Below are 20,010 nucleotides of genomic sequence, written 5' to 3' on the forward strand. Positions count from 1 at the left end.
GATGTGTCTTGGGGATTTGGAGATAAGAGATGTAGTAATGAAATAGATGCTTATGGCAGTTTGTAGCTTGAAGTATGCATAAAACTGCTTTCTTGCCATAGGCCTGAAAAGGGGCTGATATCATCCCAATTTTTAGAAGATTTTCAGGAGAGAGCTGGCAAGATATAAATAAGTTCACCTCATGTCAGTACTAGTCGTATTAGTGGACATGACAATGAAGACAAATGCTAGTGAACACATAGGTAAATGCAGTGAATGGAGGAGGGAGATTGACTCTATACTGCTTGCAAAAGATAGTGATACTTGACAAATTTATCAATTTCGTAGAAAATACCAAAAAGCCTGGGGATGATACACATCTGTTGGGTTCCATTTGTTTGGCTAGAGCCAGACTAATTCTGTTTGCATGTCAGTTTCACAAGATGCCTGTGTTTCAGTCTGTCCCTTGGGTTTTTTGCTGACTGCTGTCAGAACAGGGTACTATCAAACTGGACCTCTGATCTCACGCTGTTTAATTTGTTTTAAGAGACAGAACTGATCATAACAAAATCAGTAGTTAACTAACTGAAAGTGTCTGGAGACTGACATAGATGTATTACAGTTATCACATGAATGTGTTGTGGGCTCTGCTGTAGCTATTTCAGGGGAGTTACATATTAGAAATGCTGTAGATTGAAATTACAAGATACTGCTCAAGTTAATTTCTTTAAATGTACGTTGTGATGTCTTATCTCCTAAGTTTGTGTTGAAGGCATAAAATACATGCGTCTTATACTAACTTTCCCTTTCTCAGATTGAATTTCTTCCAATTGTTTTGAATAAGATAAAACCTTAGTGGTTCTGGGGAGATTTGCATGAGAAAAATCAAAAGCAGTAAATTGCATGTGGCATGTTGCTTCACCATGAAGGCTGGAGATAGACAAGAAATAAAAATCATTAATGGTATTTTTTGGCTATTTAATTTTGTGATGCTTTCACTTACATGTCCAGAAGATAGACAACTCTTTATTGTTCTAGATCAGGTCTTATATTTTGTCGTGGGTTATGTGTTTGTGTAACATAGTCTGAGTTGTTTACTCTTGGGAGGTGGGTGGGGAGGAGCTGTATTTTGTCCTCTGAATGTTGGTGCTGTTCATACTCTCACATCAGGGGTTATAGTTTGAGAAAGTTTTTTCAGCTTTCCACTTTGAGGCTATCCATTATTAAGACTAGGTAGACACAACGACACTGGAGGTATCTGTTTAACAGGGCCGTATTGTACTCATTTCAGATGCTTCAGGATAGATACACGAGCTACCAACATCAGTGTTTTTTATTTACCTGCAACTTAGATCAATTATTTGACGTCTCTTTGGTAAGTTCAATTTAATAGATGTCATTCAAATCACAGAATCTGTTAAGAGAAACCTGCCATTCAGTGCTCGCTACATGTAACCGAGAATGTTACCTCTGTTTTGTATTTTTGATCCTATAGAATGTGAGCATCTTGGATAAGCAAAGATTATATTGCGGAATGGTAGGAGAAGAATACTGACCTGTTACTGCCATGCAGGTGAAGTTTCTCTGCTTTAATGTAGAGTAAATACATGAAAATGACCACTAAGAACTAGTCTCAAAGTCCCCAGCCATTGGAAGGATTCAATGAGGAAGGATATACTAGTAAAACCCTAAAGCTACTTGTGGTTGCCTAACTAATGATTCCAGACTCTTGATAGTGACTTCTTATTAAGCCTCCTAAGATGCTTACCAAGAAAGTATAGCTACAGCCCTGTTATGTATGAGGAAAATGGAAGCGAAGGAAGAAAGTTCCTGTCAGAGCAATTTTAAGTCATAGTGAAATGCGAGAATGAAATCCAGGTCTTGCAAACAGTCTACAAACACTTTCTATTAGTGCCGAAGTTTTCTCGAATGTGAAGTTGGTAGGTTATACTGTAAAGTTACTTGAAGCAGCTGTAAGTTCTCCTCATGGATTAAGTTTAAAAATCTAGGGTTTTCTCCCTCTCTTATCCTGTGTTGAGCCTTCTATCACTACTTGTACTGCTGCAGTTTTGCATGTTTTTCTATAGGCAATGATATCTTAGTATAAATCTTGTCTTTATATGTTGTAAACAAGCTGACCCAAAATTCTCTTTTGGTACAAGTGAAGTTTTGTCTAAAATTATGCCAAATAGGCTATACGCTATAGGTCTCCTTTTGTGCAGTTGGAAGTAAAACAACAATTCTTTACCTTCAAACTCTTCAGGATGCAATGTGATTTTTTTTGAATGTGAAATTGGGCTTTTCCTGTCAAAAACAATTACAGGTAGTACTAAGATGGATCATCTAGTTATAAAAAAAAAAAAATAATATGCGGCAACTTGAAATGCTAAAAACACTTTCCTTTTCTTAAGTTTTAAGATAATGTTTCTTCTGTAAAACAGAATAAACTTACTTGCTGAGTTTCCAGTGGTACCATGCAGGTATAGGCAGGCTTTCCATAAGCGTCCGTGTGCTGTGTAGAAGTAGGCAGATGTGGGGTGTTACTCCTGCTGAAGCTCTGGCATTTTATCGTAAATCGTGCTAACCGATATGAAGGGTACACTACTTATTTCAGTATCTATGTTATTACTGATCGCTTGGAATGTAGCAGGATGTCTGCTTTTCTATGTAAACGTTTTCATGCAAACCGAAGGTTAGAATGTAATGACCAGTGCATACGTATCTTCCAGATTCTATTGTGAACCTTTTATATTGCCCCCAAAAAAGGGAAGACCATTATTTCAGGCTGAGTAAATATATATGTACGTATGTGTGCATTTTGTATTTTTTATATGTATAAAAAAATAGATCTCCGTGTGCGTGTACACTTTGTGTATGGTAGAGCATACAGCAAAATAAGGAAACAGCCACTGCTTCACTCAGAGCTGGATGTTAATCATAGGGTTTTAATTTATAGATAACTTGATTAGGAGAAACTTTGTGAAGAAGTCAGGAGTCATTTGTTTAGGAAATATGACATGGCTGTACTAGGTATATTTTAAAGCAATCTTTGAAAAATAAAAGGAGGAATTCCAGCTTTTTTTTGTTGTTAAAAAAAAAGGATATTTAAGAATATTGGAAGTCAAAAAAAACATATATGTTGGTGGATTCCAAACTACTTTGAGTAATGTAATTCCATAAGCATGATGTCCGTGCTTATGGTGGAATAAGCATTTTGTATGCCTGGTGTTTGAGGCCTGGGTTTTGGTAGTGTTCGTAACATTGCAGTGCAGAATATGTATCATAGAGGGGTGAGTTACTGTGAAAGGATACATTTTATTAATTGTGTTATTTTTTTCTTTCTCCTGAATTAGTTTTAATGGTGGCAAATACCAGACTTCTGTTATCTCCAAGCAGGTGTGTTCTACTTTAAATTGTAAAAGCTTCTTAAAGCTGAAGAGCTAAAAAGGACTTACGACATAGAATATAAAATGAACATGGTGTATTGTATAATAGCTGATCGGTTACTGTCTTGCATACTGCAAATTGGAATTACGTGAATGGTTTTAAACGTGAATTAAGGGAGATTATTTTTTGATTATTTCTCCTAAGTAATTCTACTAGTAATTCAACTTGTAATTTGTATGTCACCTCTGAAATACAGCTACTAACTATTTAATCAAAAATTTACATCAACTGGGGCTTCTTGAAGAAAACTGACTTAACTGATACTACGCATGATACTTCCTCTTGAGATTCATGTGAAAATTCTTGGCTTCAGTGATGTAACCCAAGTGTAAAAGTTTCTCAGAAGGCCAGACAGTTGTAGTTCTAAGTGACATCATGTACGATGAGATCTGTTCTGAAACACGTTGGCTTTTTCTTTCCTTTTTGCCTTATGATTAGAAGGGGGATTTTTGGTTAATGTTTGATTCTCATAACAGAAGGTCTGAGTCTCTTACAAGGATTTACTCTTTTTCTATGTGACTATAATGATGAAAATTTAATTGCAAGAATTGCCAACAATGTAATCGATCATACTGATCTTTCTGTTAATACCAACATTTTTAAGGGATGGTTAAAATTCTTCGTTTTGTTATCTCAAAAAGGTATTCTGTTTCTTTTCTTTCTAGGCTATTTACTTTCTAGAAGAGAAGGTCAAGCAGGATCCCCTGAAAAGCCATTGTCCGATCTGGGGCGTCTTTCATACTTGGCTTACTGGAAAAGTGTCATATTAGAATACCTTAACTGCCACCATGAAAAACAAATCAGCATCAAAGGAATGAGTCGAGCTACTGGAATGTGTCCACATGACATTGCCACAACCCTGCAGCAACATAGCATGATAGATAAAAGAGAAGATAGGTCAGTGAATCTTGAAAAAAAAATAAAAATATATATATATATATATAATTAAAATATACTGAAAAACATGCACTTTCCCTGCTTACAAAACAGTTGATGTTGATGTGAAAAATGTCTGTGTAAAATTCTGACTTGCAAATGAATGATAACCATCTTACTGAATGGGTCGGTACAGTTGAGTCTTGTTAATGAGGTCTTGCATAAAGAGTTTTTCTCCCTAAACAAAAAGGGTTTTGAATCCTCTTTCATGTTAATCATTATTAGAAGGGTGCAGCCAGCTTGAAACATTTTCAGTAAAGGATTTTGTTTTATTCAGTATCATATTCTGTAAGTAGAATTCTTGACTCTGGCTTTGCGAATATCTTGCTTTGAATACCAGTGAGGGGAAAATTCAGATTTGTGGGTGGCAGTCTCTCTCCACACCCCCTTTTTCAATCATTACTGAATTCAAACAAGCCATGGGATCAGACCAGCTCTACATGAAGTCTTCCTGTCCAAGGCACTGGGAATGCAAATGACTTTTTAAAGTTTCTATTTAATGTTACAATCAATGTTGAAAGTGCACTGGGAAGGTGAGTTCCTGTTTTGTGAATACCTTTCTAATGATCTTGATTGATATTTTATATTCTAAGTCGGTTGTTTTGGTTGTTTGGGCTCGCTCTCTCCACCTCCCACTCCCCGACCCGAATGCCTTAAATGACTTTGAATGCTATTTGTGTTTCTGAAGAGCTTCTTAATTCTTTCTGGATATTCCAATCATAGAAACTTTATAATTACGCAAAACTGCCTTACAAACAGTGGGTTGCCTAAAAATAAAATGAAGGTCAGGAATAGCTTAGCCTCAGTAACTTCTGTGTGCACCAGTGTTTTGAACTAGTAAGAATACAAGTCTTCAAAAAGGAGATTGGCTTACAGGATGGTGTTATGAGAGTGCCGTCATTGCGTTAGAACCTTAACTTTCTGAGGTGCTTATTTATGGACAACCGGATGGAACAAATACATTTTAAAGGAGAATCAAGTATCCATTCATTACTTACATGTAGCTTCTGCCCTGTCACAAATTATTATAGGCCCTGAGTAACTGATACCTAGTTAGAAAATAACGTTTTTTCATCTACAGAATTGAAAAAACTTTATGAACAAGGTCAGTTAGTCTTTTTTCACCGGTAATCAAGCTTAGACAGTGATACAAACTGACCTGGCTAAAAGTATCCATAAAGTCAGTAGCTGAGCCAGGAAAAGAAATCATATCTTTGAAATTCCTGCCAGACAGCTTGGGTACGGCTTCTTACGATTTCCTGCACTTTTAAAATTTTTCTTACATGTTGTGAAGTAGAAGTTTGTCACAATTCTGTGAAAAGGGTTCACCTGGATCTGATTTTTTTTTTGTAAAGCATTCTGTCAGAGAAAAACGCTTAACTTACCTGATTTTTACAGCATTTGAAATACTTGCTAAAATTTTTTTGTTGTTAAAAATTCTATAGTTCTTTAACAGAGGACTTCAGGAAATGTGCTAGTGTATTAGCATACTGTGCTATTATGTTAGTCTTTACCGACTTTTTATATGTTACTTTGTTTCATAGTAATTAGAAAGTTGTTTTCTACTGCATCAGCATAAGACTACAGTACACTTTTATACTTTGTTAGAAAACCTATGTTTCCAACTTCCATTCTTGTCCATTTAGCTGCTATCTTTGGTTGTAATATTGATGACTTACTCTTCCCTTGATGATCCACAGTGTTTTCTACTTATGCTTGTATGGCATATTAAAATTAGAAATTGTTCTGGCAGTAACTGAAGTGCCAAAACTAAACCTCTTGCATGGATTTAGAGTAGTCAGCTATAAAACCTTTACTCTCTGTTGCGCTACTGATGTTTGGTATTGAGCTTTCACTTTATAAACTGTTGTTTCCTCACTTCCTCTTAGTAAACAGTCAGTAGTGTTATCTGTATGTGTCAGCTGATATTGTTAGTTTGTGTATCCATTTATTTACCCATCTATTTTCACCGGTTATTGTGCAAAAGGATTTAAACTGTAGAAAGACTGTTTTAGGTGATCACTTTCTAAAATTACTGTTTATTGAATTGTAGATTTGTAATTATTAGAAGGGAAAAGCTGATTTCAAGTCACATGGAGAAACTGAAAGCGAATCCACGTATCAATGAAGTAGATCCTGAAAGCTTGAGATGGACTCCTTTATTAGTTTCTAATGCTGCTGTTTCTGAAGAAGAGAGAGAAGCGGAAAAGGAGGTAATAGCTGAAACTTCTTATTCTGAATGTCTCTTCCTTTGGATTTCATCACTCTGAATATTCAACATTAGAGTAGTTTTAACTTTGACTACTGTTTAATGATAGAGAATACTGATTATTGAAATGCACAATTTTTGGAAGCTGTGCAGCAAGGCATGGTAACTTTGGGGGGGATGAACATGAAAACTGAAAACATGGATCACTTGTCATGGAGATGTATTTATCACTCTTAAGGTAGTCAAAGAGCATGTAATCAGATCAAATTTGGTGCAGAGCTCAGGGGCTGCAGTGTCAATCGATTCTTTGTGTTATGAACTCGCTCAAAGTGATCCATGTCAGCGGGCATGTAATGTAGTGCTAAAGGACTTAAATCAATTCGCTGCATCATTAATAGTGCTAAATATCCCATGAAATGCAATCTTCTTTGGTTTGTTATCCTAACTGTTGTAAAGGGGCTACTAGATGATTCAGCTGAAATGTTGTTGCTAGGTTAGCCAGCAGTGCTAATCAGGGTTGACTTATTGTAACTCTTTAGCCGAAGGTAAAGGATATGGCTAAGTAAATGCTGTTTCAGTGACCCATTATTTTAACCTCAACCCTTCAGGCTGAGCGTCTGATGGAACAAGCTAGCTGCTGGGAAAAGGAAGAGCAAGAAATATACTCCACGAGAACTAATAGTAGGCAGTCACCTGCAAAACTACAATCTAAAAATAAATATTTGCGATCTCCAGAAAGTGTGGCAGTGGTGGGGGAGCGAGGGCAATCCACAGAGCAGTCTAAGGAAAGCAGCGAGGACGATGGTGAGGATGAGAATCAGCAGAGTTCGCCTCCCCGGCTGACAAAGCCGCAGTCGCTGGTCATGAAAAGAAAGGTGTGTTACTTCGGTGGTTTGGTTTCAAGTAATTCATTTCTGATTTCAGTAAATCCTTATAATCGAAATAACGATCTAGTTTTTAACGAACATTTATTAGATTATTTTAATTCTTTCTGTACTGTTTGGACGCTGAACAACTCCTGTCTTCTGGTGTTTTTTTCCCCCTCCATCCAATTTTTTATCTTACGGATTTTTCACAGAATTGTAAAATACTAGTGACACACAAAATTAGAATTTCCTGTTAATTTTTAAACTAGTGATTGCCCTCTGCTGTTTGGTGTTGGTATTGGTTCACTATTTTAATGGTTCTTCCTTTTATCATTTTAAGATGGAGTACAGTTTGTGGGGTTTGTCTTTTTATTGTTTTTAATATAAGAACTGCTTGAAGGGGAATACTATATTTTCAAAAGCAAATGCTGTTAAAACCAAAATGATGTTTTACCCATATTCTTCTAATTTCTAAGATATTTAAATGTTAAATTCTGGTTATTGCAGTGTTTATGTAATTCTTAACTTCGTTGAAAAATCAACCATTCGAATGGTTTAAATTAGTAGACTAAGCATCCACAAACTTTAAAACATTCACCTTAGCTCTTAGCAGAGACACATTTAGGTGTCTCTGGTGAGAATTAGGGAATTGGAGTGTCCCTTTGTTTATACTTTAGATGAGCAAACTTAAGTACAAATCTGTGAGAATGCGTAATAATAGAAATACAAACTGTTGAACAGTGCTTTTTTTCCTTTATACTAGCCAACTGTAGGATTCTTTTAGTGTATTTTAGTGTATTGTTGAGGCCCGTGTGAAGCTTGAGGTGCACTTCCTTTACTGTTAGCTATTTTTCTATATACATACTAATTTCTAAATTAGCAGAAACCAGAAATGTAGCAGAATAAACTTTGATACTTGTGAAGGTTGTTGGGGAATTATAAATCTGCAGAGGAAAAATGTGTAAGTACAATTTATGTAATATTGTTATGAATATTATTTGACAGAAGATGATAAAAATCACTACAATATGAGGAAAATCCTAGTCTTAATTTTCACTTTTCACTTGTATATAAATACATACTTATTTTAACTGTTAAGACATTTTATTTTTAGATGCTGTCTACATTTGAATTTTATGCAATGTAAGGTATTTTTTTAATGAGTAAATAGATTATTGTAAACTCACTTTACAAAAATTTATTTGTGTCCAGAGTCAGCTAGCAAACAGAAATGTAGGAAGTGTTATATTTGTGGAATTATTTTTCAGAGACCTTTCGTACTGAAAAAGAAGAGGGGCCGTAAACGCAGAAGGATTAATAGCAGTGTTACAACAGAGACAATTTCTGAAACAACAGAGGTGTTGAATGAGCCATTTGATAACTCAGATGAAGAGCGTCCCATGCCACAACTGGAACCTACCTGTGAGGTGGATGGAGAAGATGATGACTTGAAGCCTGTGATTAGAAAAGCTTTTGAGTATCAACCTGGGCAGCAGAAACAGGAGAAGGAGGAGGAGGAAGATCAGAACAAGGAGGAGAAAGATATTTGTTGTTACAGGAGTGATGACAATTGTACAAGTAAGCTGAAAACGTTCTTGTATCTTCCCCAAATTAATTTGTCAGGTGGCCTTCAAAGGAAGTATTTATTTGTCATAAATCTGGAATCTTTTAACGAGATGTATTTAACCATTTTGGTCTTAAAATATTACAATCTTAGTAACGCTTTCTGCTTAGAAGTGCTATTGGAGCCATTAACCTCATGTAGTTTATTAAAATTCAGTAGTGGCTTCAGCCTTTTTTGTTTTCTATGTATTATGTTTACTACTTTTGTCATTCCTGACTTAATATAATAATCTGTTTTTTGTGTACAGAAAACAAATATTTTTGAGTCTGAAGTGCTGCAGTCTTTGTCATGTTGCCAAAAACAACTTTTACGTCCCTACAACAGGGCATTTCATACCGAATAGAGCAGGAGTAACTCTGGAATGCTGTCTAATACTGGTTTTGTATCCTCAGTAAAGAATACAAGCAAAAAGATTGATTTACACACATATATTTCTGTTCAGCATTGTTGGTAATTCAGTGAAATGTTTTTTGTTTCTGGGGCACAATGTATCCTCAGCACTGGGATCCCTATTTTTTTCCCCACAAAAGAATGGTATAGTTTTAACTGTGTTCTTTTAAAGCTGCTTGTCTAGTTTGGTTTCAAGGATGTTTCCTGGAATAAAAACTAATGGATGGATAGTGAAACTACTAATGAGCTGTTCTGAACAAATAGTCATCCCTTGACCTCCTGGCTATCAAATTACGCTTGTTAAGTTTTAATTGGAGAATGAATGACTGGATTCTCAGGTCTATATATTTTGTCTAAGAAGCCAGTGGGTGCTATTTTAGTGTTTTCATGATAGCATGGGAAGTTTAATCTTTGCGATCCTCAGTTGAGAGATCATGCACTGATTCCTATTTTGAACAATTTTCGAGCAACTAGAGCAACCGTGCTTACAAATGTTGGTGCTGTTACAAACCAGTGCACAGTTACATCCGAATATTACTGCTTTTTCCTGCTTCTCAACAGAAATTAATTAAACTAATAGTAGCAGATTTAGAGTCTTCTAGCTATGTCCTAGTGGTCGGGTTTGCACTGCTTTAACTAGACTGATACTGTGTATTTGTCCACGGACCATGTCATCACATTCATTGACTGTAGGAGTGTTACAACACTACAGTGAGAGGCAGAACTTGGCAAAGGAGTGTCGCTGAAGCCATTACACTCCCAAGTGCAGCATGTTATATCCTGAGAATTTGCCCTTTTTTAGGTGTATATGTAAGTGGTATTTGGGGAGAGAGGGGAGAAGTGAATGTGTTTGGGTAGTTTTTTTTATAATTAATGGATTAATTTAGTGCTCTGATGCATTCTGTGTTTAATTTCAGTTGTCTTTTGGCTTTTGTTATGTATAGTGAGCTGTGTCATGATATGCTGCGTATGAGAAGATGCTAGAATGAACGAACTTTTTTTAGTGTTAGTGCTAAAGCATGATTATATGCTCACTATGGCTTGTCCTCCAGAATAGTCAAACAGGAAACTCCAGACTCACATGTTACTACTGTCAAAAAAGATGAATATGTGTTAGACCAATGGCTATATAAAGCGGTGGCATACCTCTGTTCTAAAAACACAGGTTGATAATCAAATATTTGGACAATATGTTTGCTTTAGTTTACATGTCTTGTGATTTAAATCTCTGGGATTCTTCTAGTGTATAAATGGTGATTCTGATGATCACTGTTAAAAGGCCACTAAACAAGAACAACTTTACATATTTGTCTAAGTGTGTTAGAGCTGTGGATATTACGTCATTCTATTGTGGTCTGAGATCTGTTTGTAACTCTTGTTCCAGAGTTTCTTAATACATCTTGAGTTTATAAATTACTTTTGGGTTTGTCTGAAAATATTGATTAGTTTGTGCAAGCTAAGACCTTTCTTTTGTCTCTATTTATTGCCTCCCAAAGATAATACAGAGGATGTAGCTGTATTGGAAGAAAGCACTAAAGACAATCTTGAACCCTTGAAGAGTAAGCAGATTTGGCCCAAGGGAGTTAAGCATGGTCCATCTAAATGGAGGCAAAGCAAAGAAAGAAAACCTGGCTTTAAGCTTAATTTATACACTCCACCTGAGACTCCTATGGAGCCTGACTATCAGGTGCTGGTGGAGGAACAAAAGGAAGGAGCTGAAGACAAGCCCTGCTCAGTTCCTGCTGTTACGGAGGAGACAGTTAAAGAACCTGTTGAAGTATCACCACCACCAGACAATGAGGTAAAAGAGGTAGAACCTGAACCTCTGCATCCACCCAGTGAACCCTTTGAAACACAAGAAAATGATATGATGAAAGCTGGGGAAGAAGAAAGGAGTGTAGAAGAAGGTGACATCAATTTAAAAGATCAAGAAAAAGACAAAGCAGAAGAGGAGTTTTTGCAAAAAGAGGAGTCCGTGCATTTGGATGATCAGGAGGAGGAGGAGGAGGAAGATGAAGAACCTTCTCACAATGAGGATCATGATGCAGATGATGAAGATGATAGCCACATGGGTTCAACAGAAGTGGAGAAGGAGGAATTGCCTAGTGAAGCTTTCAAAGAAATGCTGGAAACACAGCCATCTTTTTTAGACGTAAATGTTCAAACTGGTAATTCAAATCAAGAGGACTTAATGGATTGTGGTGTTGACCTTGCAGCTGATGAGTGTGAAGGTGACCAGAAAGAACTTGCTACAGATTCAGAACCAGTGCCTGAGTCTGATGATGATCATACAGATAACAACCAGGACCAAAAAGCTGGTGAAGAATTACATTCCGATTTCAAGGGAGAGAGTGCTGAGACCATGGAGATTGATTCAGAGACAGTTCAAGCAGTGCAATCTCTAACCCAAGAAGCAAGCGAACATGAAGATACGTTTCAGGACTGTGCAGAGACTCAAGAGGCCTGTAGAAGTTTGCAAAACTATGCCCATAATGACCAAAGTCCCCAAATGACCACACTGGATGATTGTCAGCAATCTGACCACAGTAGCCCCGTTTCATCTGTGCACTCTCATCCCAGCCAGTCAGTTCGTTCTGTTAATAGTCCAAATGTTGCTCCTTTAGAGAACAACTATGCTCAGATCAGCCCAGATCAAAGTGCCATTTCTGTGCCATCTCTACAGAACATGGAGACCAGCCCCATGATGGATGTTCCCTCGGTTTCTGATCATTCGCAACAAGTGGTGGATAGTGGGTTTAGTGACTTAGGGAGCATTGAGAGCACAACAGAAAACTATGAAAACCCAAGCAGTTATGATTCTACAATGGGCAGTAGTATCTGTGGAAACAACTCTTCTCAAAACAGTTGCTCGTACAGTAGCCTTACATCTAGTAACCTAACACAGAGTAGCTGTGCAGTGACACAGCAGATGTCTAACATTAATGGAAGCTGCAGTATGATGCAACAAACAAACATCAGTTCTCCTCCCACTTGTAATGTAAAGTCTCCCCAAGGTTGTGTTGTTGAAAGGCCTCCAAGCAGCAACCAGCAGTTATCCCAGTGCAGCATGGCCACTAATTTTACACCACCTATGCAGTTAACTGAAATCCCCGAGACTGGCAATGCCAACATTGGATTATATGAAAGAATGGGGCAGAGCGAATTTGGAGCGGGGCATTACTCACAGCCATCTGCCACCTTCAGCCTTGCCAAACTGCAACAGTTAACTAACACGCTTATGGATCATTCTTTGCCTTACAGCCATTCAGCTGCTGTAACTTCCTATGCAAACAGTGCCTCTTTGTCCACTCCCTTAAGTAATACAGGGCTTGTTCAGCTTTCTCAATCTCCACATGCTGTTCCTGGAGGACCACAAGCACAGGCTACCATGACTCCTCCTCCCAACCTTACTCCTCCTCCCATGAATTTGCCACCTCCCCTTTTGCAACGTAATATGACTTCATCGAATATTGGAATATCCCACACCCAAAGACTGCAGACTCAGATGGCCAGCAAAGGTCATGTTTCTGTAAGAACCAAATCCACGCCTCTGCCACCTGCTGCTGCAGCCCATCAGCCACAAATTTATGGGCGTGCTTCACAGACTGTGGCCATGCAAGGGCCTGCGCGGACCTTAACAATGCAGCGTGGTATGAACATGAGTGTAAATCTGATGCCAGCCCCAGCTTACAATGTCAATTCAGTGAACATGAATATGAATACCCTTAATGCTATGAATGGTTATAGTATGTCCCAGCCAATGATGAATAGCGGATATCACAGTAATCATGGGTATATGAATCAGACACCCCAATACCCTATGCAGATGCAGATGGGGATGATGGGAACTCAGCCATATGCACAGCAACCAATGCAGACAGCACCCCACAGTAACATGATGTACACTCCTCCGGGGCATCATGGCTATATGAATACAGGCATGTCTAAGCAGTCTCTTAATGGATCCTACATGAGAAGGTAGGCCCTTTGGAGAGACAGACTACCAGACTGGCATATTGGATTGATCTGCACAAATATCTTTTGGAGAGTACGATTTCAAAACCAGCAATTGGTGTGAATGCAAAAACATTTGTTGGCACCATATAAAAGCTGTATGCAGCAGAAAGCCTTATACAAGTTTTTCTTTTTTCTTTGTTTCTTGTTTTATTTTTCTGTTCATTTTGGGGGTTTTTTGGTTGTTTGTTTTTTTTTTTTTTAACTGTGGTATTTAACTTTTCTTTTTCCTTTGGGGGGAATTAGGTGGTTTTCCATTTTTGTTTGTTTCATTGAGCTTGAAGTCCTCTGGAAAGGAAGAACTCTTTCTATGAACTGCAATTACACAGCAGCTGATGGTTCAGAGCCATTTTATGTGCCTGCTCCCATTAAAAATTTGGATAAATAGACTCCAAAACTATCAGACAGTACTGGATCGTGAGCTTTTTCTCTCTCCTTTCCCCACATGTAAATGCCTTTTAGCAGTTCTTTTATTGTATTATTTTGTTTCTGAAGGTGACACTTCCGCATGCCGCTAATGTCTTTGTTAGTGACAGTGCATTTTGTAGTACTGTACAAGTGTTGTGCTTAACAGTAAGCCATTTCTTAATTTTTTTGCCTTGATTAGGTTACCCTAGTTTGAGGGGTAAAAAAAACAGAACTATATTTTTGTTAATTATAAAACTTGTAAAAAATAATAAAAAAAGGCTGCAGAAGCTATTCACATTTTGGTTAGTTCAAAGGGTTTTATTGCTGTATGTTTAGTGTAAAGTTGAGACTCTTTTCCATTTTTGTGACCAGTTTCTTTGGGGCTGGGGTAGGAAAAAAGGCAGCTTTCCGTTTTATAAATACTGTTATGTTTTTTGTTGATTGAAACATCTCAGTGTTTATTTGTCAAGTTTTGAAACATTTTCATATATGTCCAAATACTTGGCAAGATTTAAAAAAGAAGTAGTGAATTTGGTGTAAAGTTGCTATTTTATGGAAATGCCTCTAACTTTACATTTTCATTCCATCTGTAGATTTTTCTATCTTTATAAAATATTGGAGTTATTTTTTAAGGGAAAAAATAGAGCAGTAGCGTGTGAATAGCTCAAACTAAGCTTACAGATCGCATGTAAAAAGGCAAAAGTTATTTGTGTCTGTTTATATTGCTTCCTTTTTTGTAGCCTTTGTACCTGTACAGAGTGACTGTAAGGGCCGAACAGAAGAGGCTTGATACATGTAAAAATAGGACCCAGCGACACTCTTGTATTTATCTGTTAACTTTTTAGTCAGTCACTTAAAAAAAAAAACACAAAAAAAACACCCAAGAAACAAAAATAAAAACTGCAAAAAACACCCCCCCTAAGCTGTACATTTTAACATAAAATAAATTATGATGAGCCATTTTTAGCCTCTTGTGTCTTGTCATAGTTTGATGTTGCATGGGAATTACCTCCTGAAACAGTGTTTGTTACAGTGCTCTCACTTGCTTAATCTAAAGTCCATTAAAGTTGATGGGGTTTGGATTAGGCTGTTAGAGCCTAAGTGTAGGTTACTCATCATAATTGCATATACCTTGTGAAAATAAAGAGTATCTAAGATTATTTTTTTAATAATCTTAATAAAATATTGAATAAATATGTATTTAATACATTACAAGGTTGTCAATATTTAATGTATGAAACTTGTTTCCTAGCAAAAGTGTTAATATATATGTAAAAGGGTACATGATAGTAACAGGCATGATGTTTGAACTGTATCTTAATGATAGAATTGTGATCTCTACCTTTGTCATTATTGCTGGGTTACAAGACAATGCAAATCTTGTGTTGAACCTCTGAGTTCTGTGTACATGCATGTATACATGCTCACATGAACACATACACACCTATATGAACACTTCTAACCTAGCAATAGAAGGTCTGTAAAAATCAAGAAGGCTGTCTATACGTGGAGGTCGTGGTGGATCGCATTTAGATTGGGTGCATGTGAACCTGCACCAGAAGAAAAAACCTTGTAAGAATTTTTGGAAATGCTTTGAATGCGAACGTTGCCGCTGAATCCCCCCTCTAGCCCACTGACACTGCAGAAAGATTGCCAGCTAAGGTGAAACCATTGGTTGTCTTGAAAACTGTCCCCCCATTCCATTATATAAAGCAGCTTTATAGATGTTATTTTATATTCTGAGAAGACAGAGAAATATGTATTTCTTTAAATAAAATTATTGAAGCGTGTGGTGTTGCCAAATCAAGAAATTGATGCTACAGATATTCATGCACATAACTTGTTCAATTCTAATATGATGGGGCAACAGTCTAAAATAGTGGATCTGAATGGGAGCTAAAATTTCTGGTCAAATGGTAATTTGGAGTAACTGTTGTAGAAGTTCAGAATGCTTTATAAGGAGAGCACAATGCAACAGAGATCTTTGTTCATACACTTACACTGTCAAATTTGCTTTTTGAAGGCAGAGTATTCATAGTACTTAAACTGTATGTGCGTTTGTCTTCACAAAGTCACCGTCATCCCTTTTTGTGCTTGGGAAAAGGGAAGGTGAACTCAACACAGTTCATGTGCAGCCTTCGAGTGTGTATAACTGGGGCTTTGTCTCTTTGTTGAATAATTGCATCTCAAAGCAGCACTGTTTTGTGATTTTTTTTTTTTTTTTTTTTTTCCATTTGTATGTTTTTACAGTGAGTGAAAAAGGCACCTGGGTCTTATCCACTGCTGTTTATTTCAGGTTTCCAAGCCTGTGTAACATACAGGCAAATCAGATCTTCTTGCCATTTCAGTATATGCCAACCTGGAACAGAGCATCCTGACTCTGGCATATTGCTAAAATTCTGTAGCTGCAATATATGGATTAAAACTTGGGTGGAAAATTATGTACTGTGTGTGCACAACAGGCAAGTTTCAGTAGATTTTATTTTATTCCAGAACTGAATTCCTTTCAGGAGGACAAATGACTCCTGCATCTTTTCCATAGTGGCTTTTCAGCTGTGAATTGCATTACTGCACTAAAATTTCTGGTTTTTAAGAAGGCTGTCTTCTCCTAGACAGATCTACCTGTTCCTGTATATTGTGTGCTCATTGCGGTGTCAGTTTTGACTGTGCTTTAGCACTGTTCCAGCTGAGAATTAGCTCACACTTCTAGTATCTCAAAAGAATTCTTCACGGAGTTGCAATAGATGATGCTTGTGAAATGCAGGTTTCCCTGCGCATGCAGTCCTTAGTTTTTGGTTTGACAAACAGGCTATGTCGTACTGCTAGTGATTTGCAAGAAGGAAATTGCCTTGTTCTGCATGTACGTTGCTTGCAGACCTGGCTTGTAGATGAAGTCAGTGTTGCTAATGCTTGTTAGTTAGCTAATGAGCAACTTGCGACGATGGCCTACTTTGTGGAAGCTACGTATTGTGGAACTTTTGCTTTTTCTGATTTAGTCTGATTGATTCTGGGAGAATGGTAGGAAAAAAATGCTGGGAAGTAAATTAGAAGTGTGTTTACTTCATAATTGCTTAATGGCATTGCTGTACCAGCAGAGAGCTTCAGGCAAGACCTGATTCTAGGGAAGATGCTTCATCTAGAAGCTGCCGAATGACAGCATCCCTGAAAGCTGCACTCTAGCCCTTTAGCAAAGACAGGAATATTGAAGTGTTGTCATACTGTGGCTACCTGATCTCCTAGCAGTGGACTAGGTATAACCAATTTTTGACTAACTTTTTAAGCTGCTATGTGATATAAGCAGAAACAGAGGACTTCTAAGCATACAAAACTTTCGTGTTAGATCACTGTCTATATGTTTTCATTTTATAAGCTGTTTAATTTGTCCATCAGACAGGCTAGTTGATGGAAACAAATTCCATTTATATACAGTGTGGTAAATAGAAAGAATGGGCCTGGCAGTTACTTGTAGTGCTGAGGGTGATCCTAACACAGCCTGTTCTGTAGAGGCTGACACCTTTAGCTTTATCATAACTGTAGTTAAGTAATTTAAGTTCTTGGTAGTTTTTGCCCTATCTACTTGATAAGAATAAATAAGTTTAATTAAGACATGTTTAAGGCCTTCAAGTAGTATGTGTAGAAACACTGGAATATGGGATTCTATTGGTGTACTTCTTGAGAAATCAGGTTTGTGCTATTTTTTATCTCCGTGCAAGAATAGCAGCTCCTAGTTTGAGTAGCTTGGAATCCTGTCCTTTGGAAATTGTTGATACGTTCTTCTGTTGCTATGTCAGTGTTGCTGTGTGCCAGTTTCCTAATCGGCTATGCAGGACAAAGAGTGGGAACTGCTTAAGAGTTCTAGTATTTCGCTTTCTATCAGTAAAGTAGGGAGGCTGCTGTTTGAAAGCTCTGTCAGTCTCCACCAAAAGCAACTGCACCTCAGGAAATGAAAAGTTTTCCTGTGTATTCGCACAAGTCTCAAAACTGCAAAAGAAATACCCATCTCCAGGCCCCAGAAAACCTTGTTCCGAATTCTGCGTGTAAATGAGCTACAAATCCTCTTCCAGTTATAGCAGTCATCAAGCTACTATGCAAGATACAAGAAACAAAATAACCTGTAACTTGGCTGAAGGAAATCCTGGTAGATACTTGTTGTATTTTAGTACATCACCAGGTACAGAATTCCTGTCCATAAAGCTAATGTGAAGAAACACGCTGCTGCCGTACAGATGAGCTCAAGTTCAACTTCCTCCATCGGGGTAGAAGAAAGCGCAGGGCCATGTGTCTGAAAGGCACGTTTGTCAGACACAAGGCTGGTAGAGCTGTTGCATGTCTGAGTTGTGGATTAATTTGCAGTAGACAGTAAGGTGCTCTGAAAAGGTGCATGTGAAGATCTGTGGAATTAGATGGAAAGCATTGAGGGATCCCGTCCAAGAATTTTTTGACTCTTTAAACCCACACTGTAACTGCTCATTTATTTCTGAAGTGTCAAATGACTTCCTTTGAGTGTCCTTTTACTTCTGTTTTTTTCAAAGTGTAGAGACACTTAATTTACTCTAAGTACCAGAGTTTGCGTATCTGTCATGAATATTGTTCACATTGTGATGTCTAATTTATTTTTTTAACAATAGTCTAGTTGTGTTTATTGTGTTCTGCTGTGTCTGAGAATTTGAAGATAAGGTTTTTATTATCATTTGTATTTATCTATATAAGTCAAAAGCTTTGCATTATGGGAGCCTGCAGCCTTGGCTAAAGTTGCTGTTTGGAGATGAATTATATACTGGATTTTGTGCCCCAAAAGGAACTGAAGGAATAGAAAGGCCTTCACACTAGAGATGCTAAGCCTGTAAAGAGCTGGTAACATCTACCAAAAAATGGTTTAAAATTGTGCTCAACTCTGGTTACTGATATTTTGTATTAAATAGAGTGAATTGAATATTTAGGCAGAAAAGTAGATCCAGTGTCTCCATTCGTGTATTTAGACTAGTGCTGTCAACAATTAGCAACTGTTTTGGAGCACAATAATGTATTAAAGTGACTAAAGCTGAAATAGGAGGAAAGATTTGGTAGTGGTAAATATAAACAGTCATGTCTGGAAGCACAGCAGCAGCTTTCTTCTGGTTAGCCAGATCACTGAGGTTTTTTTTCTTAAAGGCTTCACCTGTATCTCTTGCCTCTTTAATCAAAACTAAAATCTCATTAGAACTAGTTATAGTCCATGGTTATTCAGGGGGTTATAGGGCAGCACAAGTTCAGTGTTGAACTTAGCAATATAAAGCATGTCCTATTTTTCTTTTTTGTTGTTCTTGCTGTTAGTTTTTCCAAGTGCAGGAAGACAAGTCACGACACATAATTTTCTCAGCGTGTGGACTAGTAAATTGACTTGGATGCTGTATGTATAGGACTTCTAAAATCCAGGCAGTTGAAGCATTTAGGAAAAACAAGATAAAACTGAAACTTCTAAATCATCATGTGTATGTATCTCCTTGAATTGTTGTCCATTATATCTGCTTATGCATCTGACCTTCAAGGGTCTTGCTTTGTTTCTAGTTTGCATAGTCTGCTGCAAAGTCCATTGTGAAGAATGGATAGTTGATCCTCATCTGGAGACTCTCTAAACTCTTATGCTGCCCTAGATTATTACCATGAGAGAAGAAATGGAGATGCCAGGAAACAGCACAAAAAGGCAAACTCCTTTGAAATCCTTCAGGACTCTAGGACTAAACTTAATTCATCTTTGCTGCTACCATCTCGGTGTTTTTCCTGCAAAATTTATTCAGGAATGCCTAGCTCCACTCTTTTGAAGGCCATGGGTTAGGATCATGATTTTGGGGGTACTCAGCTAGAAGAGAGTTTTAAGTTATGCCTGCTTTTGTGCTGTAAAAGCTTGTTTTATGGAGGGTAAAATTTATTTGTTGGTGTAACAAAGACTTCTGCTAAGGCTGAAACATTCTAAGAAGATGGGGTTTAAATTTGACTTCCCTTCTTTCTCATCTTGATAGCATTTGAAATGATTTTGTTTTTACTTCAAGATAGCAAATGATCTTTGTGACTGTGTCATTAACTACACCTTCCCCTCCCCTCCTCTCCTTTTATGGAGTTTCTTTTACAGTAGTAACACAACCCTGCCAGGAGCAATA

General features: G+C 37.4%; 1 protein-coding gene across 5 annotated transcripts in view; it reads left to right on the plus strand.

The window, feature by feature from the left end:
• KAT6B (lysine acetyltransferase 6B) overlaps positions 1-14,857 on the plus strand; it is a 117,308-nt gene extending 102,451 nt beyond the window's left edge. For all 5 annotated transcript variants that reach the window (XM_086617049.1, XM_086617052.1, XM_086617053.1 and 2 more), the window contains exons 13-17: positions 4,092-4,323; positions 6,416-6,575; positions 7,180-7,446; positions 8,706-9,015; positions 10,948-14,857. In XM_086617049.1, the coding sequence (XP_086473175.1) occupies positions 4,092-4,323; positions 6,416-6,575; positions 7,180-7,446; positions 8,706-9,015; positions 10,948-13,433 (3,455 nt within the window). In that variant the 3' untranslated portion in view covers positions 13,434-14,857. The remainder of the gene's footprint in view (positions 1-4,091; positions 4,324-6,415; positions 6,576-7,179; positions 7,447-8,705; positions 9,016-10,947) is intronic.
• The last annotated feature ends 5,153 nt before the right edge of the window (positions 14,858-20,010 follow it).

The sequence above is a fragment of the Tauraco erythrolophus genome, chromosome 9, assembly GCF_009769465.1.
Source record: "Tauraco erythrolophus isolate bTauEry1 chromosome 9, bTauEry1.pri, whole genome shotgun sequence".
NCBI lineage: Eukaryota > Metazoa > Chordata > Aves > Musophagiformes > Musophagidae > Tauraco > Tauraco erythrolophus.